Genomic DNA, 24,360 nt, shown 5'->3' with positions numbered 1-24,360 from the left:
CATGTTATCTTTGAATAAAGACATTTTTATATCTTTCTTTCCTATCTGGATTCTTTTCATTTTCTGGCCTTATTGCATAGGCTGGAACTTGGCACAATGTTGATTAAAAGTGGTGGGAAGTGTACATCTTGCCTTGTTCTTGATCTTAGTCTTTCACCGTTGAGAATGATATTAGCTGTAGATCTTTTGTTGTTGCCCTTTATCAGGTTGAGACAATTTCTTTCAATCCCTAGTTTGCTGAGAGTTATCAGGAATAGACAGTGCATTTTGTCAAATGAATTTTCTGCATTGATTGAGATGATTAGTTTTTTCTTTTAATTTTTTTAATAAGAGGAATTACATCAATTTCTTAATGTTAAACCAAACTTGTACTTCTTAGATAAATCCTACTTGGTGATGATGTATTATTTTTTTTATATAGTGTTCATTAGATTTACCAAAATTTTGTTAAGAATTTTTCCATCTATGTTCATTGTTGGATATTTATCTATAATTTTGTTTCCTTGTAACATCTTTGGTAATTTTGATACCAGAGTAATGTTGGTCTCATAGAATAGGAGCTCCTTTCTCTTCAATTTTCTGTTCGGTAGAATTCACCAGTTAAGCCAAATGGACCTGAAGTTTCCTTTAAGGAAAATGTTTTCACTACAGATTCAATTTCCTTTGAGCAGATGTAGATTATTCAAGCTATTATTCTTTTTTAATTAATTTATTCTTGAGTGGGCTTTGGTAGTTTGTGCCTTTCAAAGAATTTGTCCATTTCATCTGAGTTGTAGGATTTATTTGCTTAAATGTTTTCATAAGATTATCTTATTATTCTTTTAATATCTGTAGAACCTGTAATGATGTCGCCACTCTCATTCTTGATATTGGTAATTTGTGTGTTTTTTCTTAACTTGTTTAGTCAGTCCAGTGGTTTTTCAGTTTATTGATGCTCTCAAAGAACCAGCTTTGGATTTCATTAATTTTTTTTCATTATGACTTTCTTCCTTCTAGTCTCTTAAGGGGTAACTTTATTAATTTGAGGTCTTTCCTTTTTATATAATATAGGTGCTTAGTTGTATAAATTTCTTTCTCAATACTACTTTAAGTCTCATATCATATATTTTTTTAAAATGAGTTATTTTTTTAAAAGTTTTAATTTAAATTCCAGTTGGTTAACATACAGTGTAATATTAGTTTCAGGTGTACAGTATAGTGTTTCAACACTTCCATCCATCACCTGGTGCTCATCATGACACGTGCACTCCTTAATCCCCATCACCTATTTAATCCACCCCCCGATCGCCTCCCTGGTAACCATCAATTTGTTCTCTATAGTTAAGAGTCATTGTTTATTCAAATGTTTTTGCCTTTCCTTTGGGAACATATGAAATACAGTTATAATAACTGTTTACTGTTCCTACTAATTCTACCAAGTGTGTCATTTCTGGGTCTATTTCTATTGATTCAGTTACTCTTCATTTTGGGAACTATTTTCCTGCTTCTTTACTTGTCTGGTGATTTTTGATTAGATGCCAGACACTAAATTTTACTCACTGGGTTTTTTTGAATTCTTTTTTTTTTTTTTTTTAAGGAGACTTGTTGCTGAGTGAGGAACCCAGCGCAGGGCTCTATCCCAGAACCCCAAGATCATGACCTGAGCCAAAGTCAGGCACTTAACCAACTGAGCCACCCAGGCACCCCAAAGATTTTATTTTTTTAAGTAATCTCTACATCAAACATGGGGCTTGAATTACAACCCTAAAAACAGGAGTTGTATGCTCTACCAACTGAGCTAGCCAGGTGCCCCAGGACTTTTGAATTCTTATATATATTATTGAGCTTTGTACTGGAACACATTTAAATTACTTGGAAATAGTTTGATCCTTTTGATGTTTGCTTTTAGGTTTTGTTAGTTGGGTTCAGAGCTGCATTTAGAATGGGGCTATTTCTACCCCTCCCACCCCACCTCCCAGGGTAATATTTTCCTTAATATCCAACTCTACAACCCATGAATTTAGAAACTGCTCACTCTGGCTCATTTAATAAGAATTACTCTTAAACTGGTGGTTACCAGAGGGGAGGGATGGGTTAAATAGGTGATGGGGATTAAGGAGTGCTCTTGTCCTGATGAGTACCAGGTGATGTATGGAAGTGTTAAATCACTATATTGTACACTTGAAACTAATATAACACTGTATGTTAACTAACTGGAACAGTTTTAATAAAACTGTTTTGAGACAGTTTTAAAATAAAAACTTAAAAAAGAATAAGAACTACTCCTGACCCTTTGTGAGCCTTTGTGAAAGGATTATTCCTTTCATTCTTTCTGGTAGATCTTTCCTCTGTCTTTGGAAGTTTTCTCAATAAATGGGCTGATCAGTATTCAGATGAAGACTCAATGGAGAACCTATGGAGATCTCTGGCACTCTGAGCAGTTCTCTCTTCATTCTTTGCTCTGAGGATGCTCCCTAATTTGGCTTCCTGTGTCCTGCATGTGTTTCCCTTCTAGCTCTGAGGCTTAGAAACAACCCAGGCAGTAACATGGGCCAATGATAAAATTCTCCTCATTTGTTTCCCTTTCCTCAGGGATCAGGATCTTGTTCTACCTGATGTCCAATGTTAGAAAACTGTTTCACATGTGTTGTTTCATTTTTAGGTGTTTCAAGCAGAAAGGTAAATCCAGTCCCTGTTAACCTACCTTGGCTGGAAGCAGAAATCTCTAATTTCATCTGGTTTTCACAGCAATTGACACAAATGATCTCTTCCTCTTTTTTTTATTTTTTATTTTTTAGGAAACAAGGGGAAATTACATTTTTTTATTTATTTTTTAAAAGGTTATTTTATTTAAATTCAATTAATTATCATTTAGTATATTATTAGTTTCAGAGTTAGAGTTCAGTGATCCATCAGTTGCATATAACACCCAGTGCTCATTATTATATCATGTGCCCTCCTTGATGCCCATCACCCATTTACCCCTCTCCCAGCCCCCTCCCCTCCAGTAACCCTCAGTTTGTTTCCTAAAGCTGTAACACTTTTCTTCATCAGCTTCTATGATACTACACTTTCTTGGCTTTCCTTTTATTTTCCAGTCATTCTTTAGGCTCCTTTGTTGGCTACTGCTTTTCAACCTGAATTAAAATTTTTCCTATCCTAGCTGCTTCTCCATCTATAATTTATTTCTCATTAGAGAGCTTTAATCAGGTCCATCAGGTCCATTACTTAACCACCATCATCTCTTCCCTGCCCTGTTCTCCTTGATCCCACCCTGGTTCCCAAATACCATTCTCCACACAGCAGCCAAATCAGATAAATCAGTACATGCACTCTTCTGAATAAGATTCTCTTAATGCAACAGTTCTCATCCTGCTTTGTGTCATGAACCCCTTTGGAAGACTGGTGAAGTCTGAGGATTCCTTACCAGAAGGATTTATAACAATGTGCTAAATAACCCATAGGTCTCAAAGAAAACCAATTAATTGAAATATAGTATTCAAAATATTTAACAAAAAATTCAAAGTTGTGGTAGTTATGGTTGTGCTTCATTATTAGCACATTAAATAACAAGATATAATAGTGATAAGTGTGAAGATATTCTAACATATCTATAACAACTATAATGTGATATCAAAATTTCTGTGATTTTTAGGGGTGCCTGGGTGGCTCAGTCGGTTAAGCATCTGACTCTTGATTTTGGCTCAGGTCATGATCTCAGAGTCGTGAGATCAAGCCCAACATCGGCTCTGAGCTCAGTGGGGAGTCTGCTTGAGATTCTCTCTCTCTCTCTCTCTCTGCTATTCCCCCGCTCATGTGCACTCTCTCTCTCTAATAAATGAGTAAATCTTTTAAAAAAATTTCTGTGATTTTCACTGGTGACATCATAGGCACTGGTAATACTAATGTAGTTTGTTGTTCATATTCATAATTAAATTAATTTTTTATCAACAATAGGTGGGAAAAAAAGTTACGATATTTTTTTATATTCAGGATAGTTGCCTTTGAATTCTATCCAGATTTTCCTGTAGGTCATGGACCACTGGTTAAAAACCCCTGATAACTTTCTGTTAGAGTAAGAAAATCTAAAACTGTTATTGTGGTCTACAAGGTACTACAAGATCTGGTCCCTGAGTATCTCACACAACTCTCTGCCCATACCTCTCTTCTTAGTCACTGTGACCCTCAACTCCAGGCCATTATATTAGTTATTCCCTCTATTTAAAATAATACCATCTCTGTCTTGGTTACTGATTTATTACCTCTTGGGTCCAAATCCACCCTTTTGCCTTATAAACATTTTTCCTCTACCAGTTAAGAAGATGTCAAGCCCTGTCTGTTGAGGGTACTGGAAAAACACTGCAGGAGGAGGGAATTTTTCTTCCTGTTCTTTCTGGGGTGGCTTCCTGGGAAGGCTCCTCCAGGATAAGCTTTTCTCTCTGCTGCTCTGCTTGCAGTTTTGTCAGAGTAGGTGCCTGCTCAGTACAGTTTTCTCCTATGTTTGGCCACAAACTGCTTTCTCCAGTTCTTGGCTTGGCCAGGAGAGATGTAACCAGGGGACCCAGACAGCATCAGCCTGTGGTTTAGCCAGGTCACAAATGTCTGCAGAGGGCAACCTCTCCAGCTTCTGGTTCCAACAGTGCCCCATAGCTTCTGCTGGAACCTAATAAGTTCTGGCATCAGGACAGATTTCCAGCAAACTCCACCAGTGAGGTACCTTAGCAACTTCTCTGCCATCCAGTGAACCAAAGCTGTGCCCTCTGAAGTAAGGCATGAATCTGAGCCTTTCTGGGGGAGAAGAATGAAGACTCTTCCTTGGGTCTCTATGTCAACCTCAGTAGTGGTTGCTACTTTTATCTGCTACCTCTGCATTCTTTAGTGTTCTCTTAATTTTCACTAGCCAATTCCTGTTATGCCCAGAGGAACTAGAAAAAGAAGGACAAGTCCATTCTTAGAAAGTTTTCTTGCCCCCAAAATGACCTGTGACATAAATGGTCTTATTTGAGGGCCACTTTCTTAGAGCATCAGAGTGATATTACAGTGAAGTTTGGGAAAGACTGATGCTTTTGTACATTTAGTATTATAGTAATATTTTATCATAAATTCTAAATATTATAAGAATTAAATAAAAATAACTGGAGGACATGTGGATAAAACTTGTTGATAGTTGAACCATACCTCTTTATATTGGATGGATTCCTCAGACTTGTCAGGAAGGTCTGACTTGATGCTATTCGTAGAGCACAGAGGAACTGAGTTGATACTTTTTTCAGTAGACATTGATTCCATCTGTTCATCAGCTTTTTTAATATCCTTAAATGAAGAATTTACATGTTACTATTAGAACACTGTTTCCAAAATTCAAAAGACTTTTATTAAGCATCCCTCTAAAACTGTATCACCTCTGATACTGAAAGTCCTACATTCCTGTACAGCTCTTACTGAAGTTTTCAGGCTTGATAGAGAGCTAATAAGTCCAACTTATACTAAAATGTTAGTGGGTGACAATAGCTTATTGTGCCTTCTTTTTCAAAGACCTGTACAATTAACTGGAGAAAATAATGCCTTAGTTCAAAACAATTATTCCACTAGTAGGGACAGATTTTAGTAAAAAGAGCTCTGTGAGGGACATGACTCAAAGATACTCTTTCTGACTCCTTTTTCCTAGCCTTTTATGGAGCTTATAAATTTATAACATATAGCTAGGCACTTAAATGTGATGCTGGCCCTGGGCCTGAGAGAAATCTCAGGAGACAATAACACTTTCCAGGCCTGCAACTGCGGCCCATTCCAAACTGTTCAGAAAGCAAAATCAGTAGGATCAACTCCTAGAGAATAAGAAATCCTAGAGACAACAACTTAAAAAAAACAAAACAAAACTGTTTAAATCACAGGATAGGATGAAGTTCTAAACCAGACTGCTCTAAGTCTAGTTTTTGCTTTTCTTGCTACTCAGAGAAATGAGACCAAATTTCATGAAATAAAGGAACTATGTATTTTCTGCTCATCACTATGTGGTGTGAGTAAATCTGTGGCTTCCCCATGAAGAGACGGGGAGGGGAGACAGAAAGCCTTAGGTGGATTTAGGTGCAAAGGAGAATATGCATGTGGAAGGCTTTCCAGTGACTGTGATTCTTGGACAAGCTTAACAACTGTTAATCAGGCATCTCAAAGTACAGTAAACTTTAAGCAGCCTTATAGTATCCTAACATCTTTAATCAGACATTATTCTATGCTATCACTTTCTCTTTTTTTCTATAAATTTCTCTACCAAGAAAGAAATCTTTTACTTGGCTTTTTTCAGGAGCTATTTACTTTGTGGCAACTTTAAAATAAAATTTCGACCTCTTCTCATGATAAATTTTTCTAAGAAGGCCGAGAAGGCTGCTAGACAAAATAATGATAACAGGAAGTTTTGGTATGTATCTATACCTGTTTTTATTTAATTTTCATGTGAAAAATCACTAAAGGAATAGGTCTGAAAATAATCACGTATGACTAAAGGAATCGGTTTGAAAATAATCATGTATGTTCAAGATAAATAATTACAGCATTAATCTTCATGGTTTGAACTTCTGTAAAAAGTTTGATTGGATAATGCTAATATTAGTAATATAATAAAATTTAGTATGCCAACAATGATTCTAAGCACTTCACATGAATGACTCATTTAATACTCACAGTAATTCATAAATAAGCTACTATTATTTTCCCCATGTTACAGATTGGAAAGCTGAGGCACAGAGAATTTAAATAACTCGCCTAAGGTCCTAAAATTATTAAGTGGCAGAGTCAGGATTTTCAAGTTAACAGTGTCTCCAGAGCCCATAATCCTAACCACTGCTATACTGTTTCCTGGGATTGATTCTCTTAGCAACATTAACTTCTTAGTACTTATGATCATCATGGATTCTAATAAACTGATTCATCTGGATACTATAGGCATAGTGGCAAATACACATTTCTAGAGTTTCAGAAATGAGTTACTGTCTATGTAGATATCATGAATTGTTATATTTACTATGCAGTACCCAGAATATTGTAGTTGTTCACTGAATATTAAAAATGGTATTGTTTTATCAGAATGAACATTACTTTAGGTAATGAGAGACTACTAATCCATTTTGAATAAGGTATTTTAAGTATTTAATACATTTATACCACAGACACTCCATTTTTATTTTCCTTACATTGTGAAACTCTTTAACCTAAGACCTAATAATAGAGTTTTTTGTTTAGTTATAATGAAAAAAAATGTGGTTTATATACACGTTACTTCAAAGAGATCTGAGTGTTTAAAAAAATCTCAAAATATGGTTAAACTTAACCATAGCTATTTTCTTTTATTATTGTACTTATTTGAAAATATTGAACTTCATAATTTCATAAATTATTAAGTCTACTCTGGAATGAAAATCATGCAAATTCAACTGGCATATAACAGCTAACTTTTATTTTTAATGGAAAATACAGCCTAATGTGAAATAAAATTGGAAATGGCAGTTTTTGAATCAATATAAGATTATATTTTCAAACTTTTTTTTATTATCACTGCTTTATAGCAGATGTTTAAAAATAATTCATTCTAGCATTGTGGAGAAAGCTAGGGTTTTAAATGTGAAGTTTCAAGTTTGATGAGGAGATGGAGGGTCATAACTTTCTAAATTTCCTAATTTGTGAAATATTATTTATTAAGTTTTAAATTTTAATTCCAGTATGGTTAACATATAGTGTTATATTAGTTCACATGTACAGTATAGTGATTCAACAATTCTATACATTACTCAGTGCTGGTCATGATAAGTGTACTCTTTAATCCCCATCACCTATTTAGTTTACCCTCCCCTCCCCCCATCCACCTCCCCTCTGGTAATCATCAGTTTGTTCTCTATAGTTAAAGAGTCTCTTTCTTGGTTTCTCTCTCTCTTTTTTTTTCCTTTTACTTATTTGTTTTGTTTCTTAAATTCCACACATGAATGAAATGGTATTTGTCTTTCTCTGATTGACCTACTTCACTGAGCATTATATTCTCTAGCTCCATCCATGTTGTTGCCAATGGCAAGATTTCATTACTATTTATGGCTGAATAATATTCCATTGTATATATACACCACATCTTCTTTATCCATTTATCAATCAGTGAACACTTGGGTTGCTTCCATAATTTGGCTATTGGTTTTTTTTTTTTCATGATTTGGCTATTGTAAATAAAGCTGCAATAAACATAGGGGGTGGATGTTTCCCTTTGAATTAGTGTTTTTGCATTTTTAGGGTAAATATCAAGTAGTGCAATTACTGGGTCAGAGCGTAGTTCTATTTTTAACTTTTTGAGGACCCTCCATACAGTTTTTCACAATGGCTTCACCAGTGTGCATTTCCACCAATAGTGCATGAGGGTTCCTTTTTCTCCACATCTTCACCAACACTTGTTGTTTCTTGTGTTTTTTGTTTTGGCCATTCTGACAGGTGTGAGATGATATCTTATTGTAGTTTTGATTTGCATTTCCCTATGATGAGTAGTGTTGAGCAGCTTTTCATGTTGGCCATCTGAATGTCTTCTTTGGATAAATGTCTATTTATGTCTTCTGCCCATTTTTTAACTAGATTTGTTTTTTTGGTGTTGAGTTGTATAAATCCTTTATATATGAAATAATAATATTGACATCAAAAATATAATCAGAAAGTTGAAAAAGTAAAATAAACTGCAAAGGGGTGAGATTTGTTGTCTGTACATGACCCCTTGCAAAGTAGACTGCCTTCCAGGTCAAGAGAAGAAGACTTCTTCTTCTTCTTGGAGGAGGAAGTTAGCTACAGCCTAATTCCTATAATTTACATTAATGTGTTCTAACGAAAAAACTATGTGAGATCACCTGGCATGCAGAAATGTGGATCCTAAAAAAAGGAATTTGCCAGAGTGCCTCCAGCATTATCATGACTCCTTCTGAATGGGTACCATAAGCTTTCTGATCTACCTGAGAGGATGTGGTTTATATACACATACATTTGTGTGTACATCCCTTCATTCAGCAGGCATTTACTGAATGTCCATTGTGTGTCAGGCACTGTGTTAGGTGATTCTGACACAATAAAGTAAGTCAGAGTAAAAAAAAAAACAAAAACTCTTCTGCCTGGTTTCTAAGAACTTCCATGATTTGGCTTTCTAATACAACTGTTTTTGATTGTTCTCCCAACATTCATCTTTACTCATGGAAGGAAGGCTGGTCTTTCTGTTTGTTGCACACCAAGTTCCTTCTTACCTCCGTGGTGCTGTTCCAGCTATGCAGACTTCTCTTCCTCTTCTAACTCCCACCTTCCAGTCTTGAGACCTCTTCATGAAACCTTCCATGGGTAATCTAACTCCCCTTCTCCCCACCAACTTTGGTTATTTCTACATTTTGTAACATCCGTATGAAAGAGTCTGCATTTTGCCTCTGTAGCTAAGTTTTCAGTATTTAAGTAGGGATTATGTGTTAAATTTGTGTTCTAATAAAAAGATGACAGTATATAGAGTTAGACTGTTCTGGATCTGCCATGTACAAGCTTTGAAGCCTATTTGCAGTGTGCCTGGCAACTATTAGGTACTATGAACCCATTAATTCTTTAATTTTCATTATATTATCTAGCACAATGCTGAGGATATTAGTCACATTGAATTTCTTCATTGAGGAATTATAAATAAACCTTGGTTGCTTTGTGAAAACTAAGATTATGATTCAGGACTTCTGTGGAATGATCTCTGAAAAGTTAAAAAAAACCCTGCTAACATAGCATTATGTCACATAAACATACCTGTGACATTGCAAGTGAATAATATAGACCTTGCTTTGCTATTAGTTCAGCATGTGTTCCTTTTTCCACCACCATCCCATCTTTCATAGTCACAATGAGATCTGCACTTCGAATAGTGGAAAGCCGGTGTGCTATGACAATTGTAGTCCGACCTTTGCTTGCCTACAAAACAGTAAGTATAGAAAATAAACATGAAATTAATACAAATAACAAACTCTGCAATATTCAAGAAAGCTTATTGTAGTATTATTTTATTGCTTTTAAAGATTCATTTGAGAGAGAGAGAGAGAGAGAGAGACAGAGTATACATGCAAGTAAGAGGGAGGGGTAGGGTGAGAATCTCAAGCAGATTCCCCATGGAGCTCAGAGCCTGACACAGGGCTTGATCTCACAACCCTGAGATCATGACCTGAGCCAAAATCAAGAATCAGATGCTCAACCAACTAAGTCACCCATATGCCCCTGTAGTATTATTTTAAATATCAAGGAAACTTATCTGTGAATATAGAAATTTGGACTTTAATAGATTAGGAAGGCCAAAAAATTAGCATAAAAAGAAAATCAGAAAGTTAATTAGATTCTAATTTGGTGGATTTGAAAAATGATAGTATCCTGAACTAGACAGGAAACTAAAGATCATTTAATCTGAGCTATGTAATAGTTGCCTGGCTATTAGTAACTAAAAGTAATTAATTCAGTAACTTAAACTCACTTTTTCTTCATCTCTAAAATGGGGATATTACTAAACTAGTGGGGTATGAAATTCAAGGTAATATATGTCTTCACCTCTTTTAACAAGTATCTTACAGATGTGGAAAAGTACACATAAATGTATAGATCAACGCATTTTGACAAACCAAATACATCCAGATGCATAGTATCCAGATTAAAAAAAGGTCATTGCCAGCACTCTGAAACTCTTCAGGCTCTCTTCAATCATTGTTACTGCTCATCCACACCAATGGTAATCACTATCTTGACTTTAAATAGCATAGATTAGTTTTGATTTGCTGTTGTCGGTAATCACTATCCTGACTTTAAACAGCATAGATTAGTTTTGATTTTCTGTTGTATTTTATATAAGTGGAACCATGCAATATATACCCTTCTGTGTTTGTGAATTTTTGTTTAACATTATGTTTTTTGATATTCATCCATTTGTTGTATATAGTTATAGATCATTCATTCTTATTACTGAACAAAATTCCATTTGTATATACCACAATTTATTTATCCATACTATTGTCAATTGGCATTTGGATAGTTCCAGGGTTTTTCCTGTTATGAATAGATTCCTATACATTTTTATTGGATGAACATATGTAGAGAATTCTTCTAGTTATATACTGAGAAGAACTGCCCAGCTTTTTTAGGTTCTGCCAAACAGCTCTTTAAAGTGGCTGTCCTAATTTATAAACTCCCAAAAGTGCAGGAGAGTTATGGCTACTCTATATTCTAACACTTGGTACTTTCTGTCTTTGCCTGGTAGGTGGGTACTATCATATTGTGGCTTTATTTGCATTTCCCTGATGACTGATAAAGTTGAACAACTTTTCATATGGTTGGTGACAGTTTGGATATTCTCTGTTGTGAATTGTCAGGTTTTGCTTGGTTTTCTGTTGGAACTGTCTTATTCTAGTTAATTTTCAGGACTTGTTTATATATTCTATATATGAGGACTTAGTCACATACTATTACAATGATTTCCCCCCCTAAAATGGTTGTCTTTCCACTCTCTTAATGTCTTTCTGAATAGAATTAAAAAAATTTTAGTGAAGTGCAATTTATCAACTTTTTGCATAATTTATGTATTTTGTGTCCTATTTTAAGAAATCTTTATCTACTCTAATGTCACATAGATGTTTTCCTATCTTTTACCTTACTATGTTTATCATTTTGTCTTTCATATTTAGATCTATAATTTATCTGGAATTGACTTCTGTGTGTGGTGCAAAGTAGGAATCAATGTACATTTTCCCATTTGGTTAAACAAATGTCCTAACAGCATTTCTGAAAGGACCATTCTTACTTTATTGCACTGCAGAGTTGTCTTTGTCATTAAATCAGGTGACCATTACTTTGTGTCTGTTTTTGTATTCTGTATACTGTTCTACTATTCAGTTTGTCTGTTATTGCACCAATGCTATACTGTCTTAACTACTACAAATTTAAAACAGGTCTTGATATCTGTTAATCTGAGTCTTCCAGCTTTATTGCTCCTCTACAAGACTGTCTTGACTATTCTTGAAATAATGTATTTTCTATAAATGCCTAGCACAATAATGGATACTTTTGGCATACTAAAGGCACACTAAAAATTTTCTGGTGCTCAAGAACTGATAGCTAATATTATTACTATTAGTAGTACTGCTATATTACTGCTATTTACTTTTATAGTTCTTATTTTTATTTTTATCAATTACAGAAAAGGAAATTAGGAGTTCAGAAAATATAAGAAGCTTCCTTAAGGCTCAGCCAGTCACTGGAAGGACTGGTACTAGAATCTGGTATGGTGTTCTCTAGTCTCTGAAAAGGGTCGCTCCATGCAGATGTACTTAATAAAGCAGATTAAGTATTTCTTTCAAATTCTATTCCAAATCTATAAGAGAAGAAAACTTTTCAGAAAACTTATTAAGATTAAATAATAATGTGGAAACAGATTAATAACAAAATATTATATGGAATTTTATGTATCATGTTATAACTATGTTAAAAAATTTATCCATAGAAGATTATACCTATATGAAAATATACCAACATACTCATAGTGCCTGTATTTAATTAGGCCTATGGATTGTATTCTTCTTTTCTCAATTTTCTTAATTATTTAACATAAATGTGTTTCATTTTTGTTTAAAAGCAAGAAAGCTAAATCAATAAAAATAAAAGCAAGAAAGCTAAAATAATTTGGGTAAGTTCTATTTCTAATAACTTTGTTCCTATGAGTAACATATATATGTATACCAGAAACAAACAGATGTAATTATGAAGAACTGAAAATAGTTACACTGTTATGTCTTTTTTTTTTACCATTATTTTTACAGTACCTTCTTTAAAATAAAAAAAGAAAGGTATATTTTGAAGCATTTGGTTTATGTTATGATGACCATCTGGAGAATTATCCAGACTAGGACACTCTTGAGTTGGACAAAAGTGGCAAACTGGAACTTTCTCAGGACAATCTGGAGATATGGTCATATAACTAAAATTAAAACCTTTGGGATTCATGGTCTAGGGTCAGAAAAGTTACCGTGAGCCCAGAAATGGACCCTCAACTCTATGGTCAACCAATCGTTGACAAAGCAGGAAAGAATATCCAATGGAAAAAAGACAGTCTCTTCAATAAATGGTGCTGGGAAAATTGGACAGCCACATGCAGAAGAATGAAACTGATATTCTCTTACACCATATACAAAGATAAACTCAAAATGGATGAAAGATCTAAATGTGAGACAGGAATACATCAAAATCCTAGAGGAGAACACAGGCAGCAACATCTTAGACCTTGGACAAAGCAACTTTTTGCAAGGCACGTCTCTAAAGGCAAGGGAAACAAAAGCAAAAATGAGCTATTGGGACTTCATCAAGATAAAAAGCCTCTGCACAGCAAAGGAAACAATCAATAAAACTAAAAGGCAACCTACAGAATGGGAGAAGATATTTGCAAATGACATTACAGATAAAGGGCTGGTATCCAAGATCTATAAAGAACTTCTCAAACTCAACACCCAAAAAACAAATAATCCAGTCAAGAAATAGGCAGAAGACATGAACAGACACTTCTCCAAAGAAGACATACAAATGGCCAACAGACACATGAAAAAATGCTCCACATCACTTGCCATGAAGGAAATACAAATCATAACCACAGTGAGATACCACCTTACACCAGTCAAAATGGCTAAAATTAACAAGACAGGGAACAAAAAATGTTGATGAGAATGTGGAGAAAAAGGAACCCTGTTGGTGGGAATGCAAGCTGGTGCAGCCACTCTGGAAAACAGTATGGAGGTTCCTCAGGACATTAAAAATAGAGCTACCCTACGACCCAGCAATTGCACTACTGGATATTTACCCCAAAGATACAGATGTAGGGAAAGGAAGGGGCACCTGCACCCCAATGTTCATAGCAGCCATGTCCACAATAGCCAAACTGTGGAAGGAGCCAAGATGTCCTTCAACAGATGAATGGATAAAGAAGATGTGGTTCATATACACAATGGAATATTGCTCAGCAATCAGAAAGGATGAATATCTACCATTTTCATCAACATGGATGGAACTGGAGGGTATTATGCTAAGTGAAATAAGTCAATCAGAGAAACAGAATTATCATATGGTTTCACTAATATGTGGAACATAAGGAATAGTGCAGAGGACAATAGGGGAAGGGAGGGAAAACTGAATGGGAAAAAATCAGAGAGACAAACCATATGAGACTCTTAACTGTGGGAAACAAATTGAGGGTTGTGGAAAGAGAGGTGGGTGGGTGGATGGGGTAACTGGATGATGGTAATTAAAGAGGGCACATGATATGATGAGCACTGGGTGATATATTCAACTCATGAATTATTGAACATTATATCAAAAACTAATGATGTACTATATCTTGGCTAATTGAATTTAAGTTAAAAAAAATTCCAGTGAAATCATATATATCATTCAAGTTCCAAATGGCAATAGAGAGGTGGTTAACTACTTAAGTTGGGTATTCTACCTGGACTTTAATTTTTAAAATTACTTAGGGAACTAGGATTGGGGATGGAGATAACTACAAATCATCAAGGCTAGGCTTCTGCATTAAGCAGATATTGTTACTAATTTTGGTTCTTGAAATATAGTCATCTGTGAACACACATACACATATAAAAATATATTTATGTCAGGAGTACATACACACATATATACATATTCAATATAGGTATATACATGCCTGATGTGTGTGTATGTGTGTATGTGCATGTATGCATGTTTTGTACTCAACCATGCCAACTAAGAATGTTATAATTTGGGTTAGTAAGGAGGAATGACACCTAAAGCTCAGAACTGAGGACAGGTCACTATATCACAGTCAAAATTTCCTCCTAGTCATGGTGGCAGTAGAGACCAATTTCATGGGTATATGAACTATGCAGTTGCTCAAGGCCCTGTGCTTGGAAGGATCCCACTCTTGGTTTATGCTCTGCTGTTGTCATCTCATAATTCTTAATAATTTTTGATTAATAAATAAATAAAATCTTAAAAAAATAATTTTTGATTAAGAGGCCCCACATTGTCATTTCTCACCGGGCTTCATAAACTATGTAGCTGGCCCTATACACTGGTAAAAGTAAAAAGGTTTCTATGTAGGTGGACCTTAGCTGGTTTGTGTCAAGCATAGATATTACGAGTCCTTAAAACAGGTAGATTAAAAAAGGAAAAAAAAGGGTAGTTTAACATCTATCCAAGGTAGGGTCTCTCCCTGTCATGACTTCAATAACATTATAATAATGAGACTCTATAGTTATTATTCAAAGCATCTAAATGTGTATTATATTTAACCTACATCTCCTATCACATAGACTAGATAATACAGATAGTTGTTTCTACCTCCAGCAGCCCTTTTTCATTCTTCTTTTCTAAAAATATGAGATAATGAGATATGACTAGCACCTATGACTAGGGGCGGGGAGAGGGAGAGAGAGAAGCTTAAGCAGGCTCCACTCTCAGCATGGAGCCTGATGTGGGGCTCTATCGCATGACCCTGAGATCATGGCCTGAGCCAAAATCAAGAGTCAGACACTTAACTGACTGAGCCACCCAGGTACCCCCATAAATAACTGATTTTAAATTATTAATCAAATATCTTCAAGCTGCAGACCCTCGAGTCTTTACTGAGAGCAATTCTAAAGCCCTTGACAGAGCTAATAAGGGGGGCAAAAAAAGAATTACAACATAAAGTAAAAAATGTATAACAGAAATTATATAAAAATATTACAGGGGAACAGAAGTAATTAACTATTTAGATGAATACAGAAAGATTGCCAAATAGATGACTTTTGAGTAGGGTCTTAATGAATGGACAGATATTTGCCAAGTGGGAAAAAGAGAGGAGGGGCAATTATGATAGAGGCTACAGCAAGACCAGGTAGTTGGGCCTAAAAGAACATGGATTTCTGAAAAATACTGAGGTTCACATATAGCAGAGGTGTGTGAAGAATGGAACATGGGGCTAGGAATAGAATATTTGGGGCTAGTTCATATAAAGCAATGTTAAGTAGTGTTTCTTCTGTAGGGACTACAACTTATTGGAGGTTTCAGAATGAGGGAATTGTTTATATAAATGATATTTGTCCTTTATAAACTACCCAACACTCTGTATCTACATATGGATACAGGACTTTCAAGGTCTTTCTCAACCCTTAGACTCTATTTTTTCCCCTAGAGGTCAATCTTACCATGTTTTTGAGATTTAAGAGATTATAAATGATCAAGGTAAAAATGATTGATGCTGTAATGAATAAATATAGGCATGATATTTTGAATTATTTTTGCTGCTTTTTTTGGTCTTTTTACTCCTTAAGACAACTGAATATAAATATGTTAAATATTAAATACATATATTGAATTATATATGTGTGTGTATAATTTTAATTTCAGGTGACTCACATTGATTTTATCTTTTTTTTAAAAAAGATTTACTTATTTATTTATTTAATTTGAGAGAGAGCAAGAGAGACAGAGAGAGAGAGAGAGAGAGCACAGAGGGAGAGGGAGAAGCTGACTCCCTGCTGAGCAGAGAGCCCAATGCAGGGTTCTATCTCAGGACCCTGAGATTGTCACCTGAGCTGAAGGCAGACGCTTAACCGACTGGCCCACCCAGGGTCCTAGTTTTGTTATCTTTAAAAAAGAAGTAGGGAGACCATAAAATTAATTATTAATTACTGATGGCAAAAATAATTCTTACTTTTGAAAACATATTTTAAAGAGTGTTAAGAGTGTAAAAGGTTCTATAACATTCCTCTATTTGGTTTTGCTCACGCAGTCCTGTCAGCTGTCTGGGAAGGTAGGTTTCTGAGAGACAGGAAAATTGAGGCTCACAGAAATTAAGTAATGGATGCTAGTTCATATAGTGGGTAGGTGGCAATGCTGCAACACAACTCAGGTCCTTTGAATGCTCTAAGTTCACAAACTCTGCTGCATCTCTGTGACATGATGTGTTCCTGTTAATGTGACTAAAGCCCTTTGCATTGACTGCTTCCCATACCCTGCAAATTTTCTTTTCCTGTATCTTGTACCAGCACTAAAGACAGGCCTTCATTTGGCAAGTGTATATCTTTGTAACAGTTCTATACATGAACAAAGTATACCTATTTAAACTCCCTCTGTTGAAACGTGGATAATGATAAGAATTACTGATCTTTAAGAGTGATCTTACAATACTCGACATACATGCCAAAAGAGCTATTTTTGATTCTATAACATATACTTCATTTAAACAATATTTATAAATATACCCTCTGATAGTTTATTATGTATAATTTAAAAGATGGGTAGTTTATAAATTTTATAAAAAATAAAAAAGTGAATATTTTGGAAAAAGATAATACCAAAGCAGTGCCTCAAAAAATGAAGAGTCAATTGTATTTTTAAAAAAAGACAGACTTTTGTTTTGAACCCAAGATGGACTATCAAGAATAAGATTTAAAATAAATAAATAAATGAATAAATAAATAAATAGAAGAAAAAATAAAAATAGACAATACATGGGGTGCCTGGCTGGCTCAGTCACTACAGCATGTGACCCTTGATCTTGGGGTCATGAGTTCGAGTCCCACATTGGGCGTAGAAATTACTTAATAAAATATTTTTAATAGTAGATGGGCTGCTGAAGCGAGCACAATACAAATTTTTTTAAATAAAAAAATAAAATAGATAATACCTTCACATAGTTCAAAAATCAAAACAATAAATAAAAAAGTAGACATTGAGAATTCTGCTTCCATGCATGTCTTGCCTCACCTGGTTTTCTTTCTTTTTTTTTTGAAACAGACAGGGTTTTATTAGTGTCAGGTATACAATATAGTGATTCAGTAATTCCATACATTACCCAGTGCTCATCACTGACAAGTGCACTCCTTAATCCCCATCCCCTATTTCACCTGGTTTTCTAATTTCCCCTCCCATAGGTCACTGCTTTTAACAGTTATAATGTTCATTTTTGAAAATACACCAAATGCAATTATGTATGCCCATCCTTTCTAACACAGAGGTTAACACACTATATACATTATTAGGCACCTAAAAAAACAAAACAAAATTAATAATATATAGTGGAGACTTTTTCTTATCACTACGTAGAGAGTTTCCTGGTATAACATGGTGAAGAAACTACTCAAAGCTAGAAAAGAGCTCTTTGAAAGGATTAGAGGACACCATACCCAGCACTCATAGAGGACAGGAAATAATGCCTGTTCTAAACAGCATGACCCTAAAACTTCAAAATGCGTAGAGGTATTGAGTAGAGTACAAAGAGTCATGCCTCAGCAGTAAAGAATAATTTGCTCTAGACCTAACATGGCTCTAATCTAGCCTAACAAAAATTAAAAGCAAAGCCAAAAAAAAAAATAAAAAGGTCAAACTGTTCTTAACTTAAAATTCCATCTCTCAACAAATGTTAAAAAAAAAAAACAACCCAGCACCCAATAATGAAAAATTCACTATTTTTGACATCCATTAAAAAAATGACCAGGCAAGCAAAACAGCAAGAAAATACAACCAATAATGAGGAGAAAAATCAATTAATCAAACTGCCCCAGAACTAATACAGATGTAAGAATTAGTACACAAGGACATTAAAACAATCATGGTAGCTCTATCCCATATGTCCAAAAAATTAAGTAGAGACATCTAAACTATAAAAATGACCATAATCATTTTCTAGGTATGAAAAATACAATATCTATGAAAAAAACGTAGATGGGAATGATGAATTAAATATTGCAGAAGAAAAGGCACGTGAACTCAAAGACAGCGATTGAAACTATCTAAAATTAAACACAAAGAGAAAAGAGAATAAAAAATATATTAAGAAAATATCAGTGAGGTGGGAGACAAAATCAACCAGCCTAAGGTATGTGTAATTGGTATCCCTGAGGTGGGATAAAAATATTTGCAGAAACAATGGTAAAATGTTTCTACATTTGATGAAAGCTATGATCCCACAGATCCAAGAAGCTCAACACAGGAAACATGAAGGAAACTACTCCAAGGCATATCAAAATCAAATTATTTAGTAGTAGAGATAAAGAAGAAAATCCTAAAAGCAGCCATAGGGGGAAAAAAAAGACACATTACATAGAAAGGAGCAGAGATAAAAATGACAGTAGATTTCTCATCAGAAAAAAATGCATGCATGCAAAAAAAACACAAAAACTCTATCAAGCCTGAAAACTTCAGCAAGAGCTGCACAGGAATACAGACTTTCAGTATCAGAGGCAATGCAGTTTTAGAGGGATGCTTAATAAAAGTCTTTTGAATTTTGAAAACAGTATTCTAATAGTAACATGTAAATTCTTCATTTAAGGATATTAAAAAAGCTGATGAACAGATGGAATCAATGTCTATTGAAAAAAGTATCAACTCAGTTCCTCTGTGCTCTATGAATAGCATCAAGTCAGACCTTCCTCACAAGTCTGAGGAATCCATCCAATATAAAGAGGTAACAGTTTAACTATCAACAAGTTTTATCCACATGTTCTCCAATTAATTTTTATTTAATTCTTGTAATATTTAGAATTTACGATAAAATATTACTATAACACTAAATGTACAATGCATGTCTATCCCAAACTTTACTGTAATATATCACTGTGATACCCTAAGAAAGTGGCCCTCAAATAAGACCATTTATGTCACAGGTCATTTTGGGGGAAAGAAAACTCTTAAGAATGGGCTTGTTCTTCTTTTTCTAGTTCCTTTAGGTGTAACAGGAATTGAGATCAAGAGTCGCATGCCAGGTGTCTGGCAAACTACAGATTTAATGCAATCACTATCAAAATACCAACAGGATTTTTCACAGAACTAGAACCAATAATGCTAAATTTGTAAGGAGCCACAAAGTATTTTAACTATACTGGAATTAAAATTAAAAAATAAAACAGATAAAGAGCAAAGGATATAACCAGAGTAAAGAGGTTTATTTCATAATGATAAAGGGGTCAATTCATTAAAAGAACATGACAGTCTTGAATGTTTACGCACATAATAGGGTTCCAAAATACATGGCACCAAAATGAATACAAATGTAAGAACAAATCCACAATAATAATTAAATAATTCAATACCCCTCTTTCAGTAATTTATAGAAGTAGAAAGAGAATTTGTAAGGATAAGGAAGACTTGAATAATACTATCAACCAACTTAATATAACTGATGTTTATAGAACGTTCTACCCAACAGCAAAATGCACATTACTTCCAAGTCAACATAAAATATTTAGCAAGATAGATCATATTCTGTGCCACAAAACAAGTCTTAATAAAATTAAAAGGATTCAAGTCATAGAAAGTATGTTCTCTGACCACACTGGAATTATATTAGAAATTAATACAGAAAGATCTCTGGAAAATCCCCAAGTACTTGGAAACCAAATAATAATTCTCAAGTAAATGACCTCAAATTCAGCCTAAGAAAACAACAACAAAAGAGCAAGTTAAGCTCAAAATAAGCAGAAGACAGGAAATAATAAAGATCCAAGTAGAAACCAATCAAAAAAAAAAAGAGGAAAATAAGCCATAAAGAGACAAATACATCAATATAACAGAACAGAGAGTCCAGAAAAAGACCTACACATATATGGAAAATTCAATTTTTCACAAAGGTGCAAAGGCAATTCAGTGGAGAAAAGACAGTCTTTTCAGCAAATGGTGCTGGAACAACTGGAAGTCTATATGCAAACAAAACCAACAACAATAAAACAAACTTCAAACCATATCTGGCACCGTGGACAGAAATTAACACAAAATTGATCCCAAACCTAAATGTAAGAACTAAAACTAAAATACTTCTAGAAAAAAATGTAGGGAATAATCTTTGTGATCTTGGATTTGGCAAAAGTTTCTTAAATAGAACACTAAAAGCTTGATTTATAAAAGAAAAAATTATAAATTAAACTTCCCAAATTAAAAAGTTCTGTTCTTTGGATGACGCTCTTAAGTGAACAGAAAGACAAATCTCAGATGGGAAGAAATATTTTCCAATCTTTTTTCTGATAAAAATACTTGTATCCAGAAATACAAAGAATATATAAAGAACTCTCAGAACTCCGTGATAAGAAAACAAATGACCCAGGGTGCCTGGGTGGCTCAGTTGGTTAAGCGACTGCCTTCGGCTCAGGTCATGATCCTGGAGTCCCGGGATCGGGTCCCGCATCGGGCTCCCTGCTCGGCAGGGAGTCTGCTTCTCCCTCTGACCCTCTCCCCTCTCATGTGCTCTCTCTATCTCATTCTCTCTCTCAAATAAATAAATAAAATCTTTAAAAAAAAAGAAAACAAATGACCCAGTTAAAAAATGGGCACAACATCTGAACAGACACATTAACAAAGAAGAGATACTGATGGTCAAGATAAAATATAAAAATAATAGCACATAAAAATGTTCAACATCACTAGTCATCAGGATAATGCAAATTAAAATAATAATGAAATACCACTACACATTTATTCTGATGGCTAACATTAAAATGCATGGTTATCCCAAGTGTTGGCACGGATGTGGAGTAGCTGTAATTCTCATATATTATAGGAATGTAAAAGGAAAATAATTTGGTAGTTCATTTATTTAAACATACTCTTACCATAAGGCCTACCCCTTTAAATCCTAGATATTTACCCAAGAGAAATAAAAGTGCATGTCCACAGACTTAAATATGAATGTTCAGAGCGACCTTATATGTAATATCCAAAAACTGCAAACAAACTAAATAACTTTAACGGGCATCAATACCAATGAGCTCAAACAGTGGCACATCCATACAATGAAATACTATTCACCAGTAAAGAGGAACTCTTGATACATTTCACAACATCAACAGGTCTGAAAACAATTATGCTGAGTGCTAGAAGTCAGGCAGGACAGAATACATGATGTATGATTCCGTTTACACAAAGTTTCAAAAAATACATAGTAATCTATACTGGCAGTAAACAAATTAGTGGTTGACAAGAGTGGGGCTGGGTGGGGAGAGGGAGGATTGGGAGGGAGTGTTTACAAAAAGCACTTAAAAATTTGGGGGGTGATTAGTTCATTATGTTGACTGTGGTGGTTTCACAGGGGTACATGTATGCCCAAACTTTCCTAATTGTATACTCTCGTATGCGCAGTTTAAGTCAATTAAATCTCAAAAAAAGCTGTTAAAAAAACAATGTCAAACAAAAGCAGCATCTGTATTTATAGCACCCAAGTTGGCCATTCTTGAAGTTCTCAAAGAATCCTGAATGGGATTGAGGCATTTTATTGAATGTTATGCAAATGTAATGATAAAGTGGATTGAGGAGCAACTAACTGTATTGTAGGTAGGAAGATTTATTTTTCTTAATTGCTGCAAGGTCTGATAATATACACATAATTATGTTGTTAATTGGCACAAGCATATGTGAGTTTCTCTAGATTATATTTATGTGTAACATAGTACGCCAAAAAGAGGTCAAAACACTAAAATGCTTAGTGCTTCCTTTATTTTTCATATTGCCAAATATATAGATGTTTTATTAAAATAATAAGTGAAAGATAATTGGGAAGAGAGTTTTTATTGTTTGCTTTTTGTTTTCCTCAGTTTCCTATTTACTTGTATGTGGTAATTCTAAGGCTTGCTACACAGAAACATCCTAATGAATGGTACAATAAAATTGGTAAAAATGTGATTTTTTGGCTTTATTTTAATTAATTAATTAATTAATTAAAGATTTTATTCATTCACCCAACAGAGAGAGAGACAGCGAGAGAGGGAACACAAGCAGGCGGAGTGGGAGAGGGAGAAGCAGGCTTCCTGCTGAGCAGGGAGCCCGATGTGGGGCTCGAGCCCAGGACCCTGGGATCATGACCCAAGCTGAAGGCAGACACCCAATGACTGAGCCACCCAGGCGCCCCTGCTTTAGTTTTTTTTTAAATAAACTTTATTTTAGAATAGTTCTAGACTTAGGGAAAATTTGCAAAGATACTAGAGTATTCATGTACCCTGCACACAGTATCCCCCCGTGTCAAAATCTGACATTTCTATAGTGTATTTGTTACAACAAATGAACCAGTAGCAATACATTATTAACTAAACTCCATACTTTATTCAGATTTCCTTAATTTTTACTTATTATTCTTTTTTTGCTCCCTGATCTCCTTCTCAATACATTACATTTAGCCATCATGTCTCCTCAGGCTCCTCTTGGCTGTGACAATTTCTCAGATATTCCTTATTTTTTATGAACTTGATAGTTCTGAGGAATACCAGTCAGATACTCTGTAGAATGTCCCTCAATCTGGATTTGTCTGATGTGCCTAGTTTTTAGAGGTAAGACATTCAGCCTACACTGATCGCGCTTTTCTCATTCAAACTTCAAGTTTAATTGTATTCTGGGTCTTGGAGACCCTGAGACTGGCCTACAGCACCCTAAAGGGGAATGAACATAAGAAGGGGGTTGTTGAGTAGGCATGCGTTAGGACTACCTGTGCAAAGGTGAAAACACTCAGACGCCCAGGCTCCTGGCCCATATCTCTCTCATTTATTCAATTACATTCCCTTGAGGTGACAAATGTTATTTTCTAAAAGCAACCAGATCTCAAACCTTATTGATGAGGCTATAAGATGTTACCAATTAGCTTAATAATTTCACAATACTATTAAACACTTCTCAAAGCAAATTGATATGTATGAAATTTACTTAAAAAATATAAAAAGGGCACATATAACACAGATACTCTAAGGAGAATCCAGAGAAAAGGAAATTGTAAAATCAATTAGGAGACTGCAGTTAGAAAAGATTTGAGAATGGTGTGCAGCACCATGACATAATCAGAATTACGAAGTTTCCTGATGCAGATTGTATTATTCTAGACCTTCTTTTCTTCATGGGAGGCTCACTTCACAGGCATTTTTGTAGACCTCTCTTCTAATATTTCTTCGCTTCTTAGCCATTACATATGGAACAAACTTACTTATTTTGCAAAAGTTCATGCTGTTGTCTGACATCTGGAAACTGACAGTAAGGGATGACATTTCTCTAGTTGTGCCTTAGTGAGCATTGACGTTCCTGCAAACTGGAAGGTCCTGCATTTACCCATCTGTACCACTTTTACTCTGCCAGGTTCATGGTCTAAACTAAATATTTGATTCAGGTATATATTATATTACAGTTTATTATAGCATGAATTAGTGTCTGAGTCTTTCAAATCACAAAAATGCCTAATACTTTAAAAGGGAAAAAACTAGGGGTCTCTGGCTGGCTCAGTCAGCAGAGCGTCTGATTCTTGATCTTGGGGTTGTTTGAGTCCCACATTGGGAGTAGAGGTCATTTAAAAAAATTACAAAATAAAAAGGGAAAAAACTATGCTCTAAAAAA

General features: G+C 34.7%; 1 protein-coding gene across 6 annotated transcripts in view; it reads right to left on the bottom strand.

The window, feature by feature from the left end:
• Window positions 1-24,360, bottom strand: part of ABCB5 (ATP binding cassette subfamily B member 5) — a 118,270-nt gene that overhangs the window by 49,431 nt on the left and 44,479 nt on the right. For all 6 annotated transcript variants that reach the window (XM_025873293.2, XM_073898574.1, XM_073898576.1 and 3 more), the window contains 2 exons: window positions 9,769-9,930; window positions 5,158-5,292 (listed from right to left, as the gene is read on the bottom strand). In XM_025873293.2, coding sequence (XP_025729078.1) covers window positions 5,158-5,292; window positions 9,769-9,930 — 297 coding nt within the window. The remainder of the gene's footprint in view (window positions 1-5,157; window positions 5,293-9,768; window positions 9,931-24,360) is intronic.

The sequence above is a fragment of the Callorhinus ursinus genome, unplaced genomic scaffold (genome assembly GCF_003265705.2).
Source record: "Callorhinus ursinus isolate GAN/ISIS: 27379988/994484 unplaced genomic scaffold, GSC_fseal_2.0 scaffold12, whole genome shotgun sequence".
Taxonomy (NCBI): domain Eukaryota; kingdom Metazoa; phylum Chordata; class Mammalia; order Carnivora; family Otariidae; genus Callorhinus; species Callorhinus ursinus.
The sequence above is the reverse complement of the archived record's forward strand: the minus strand, read 5'-3'. Positions and strand labels throughout refer to the sequence as shown.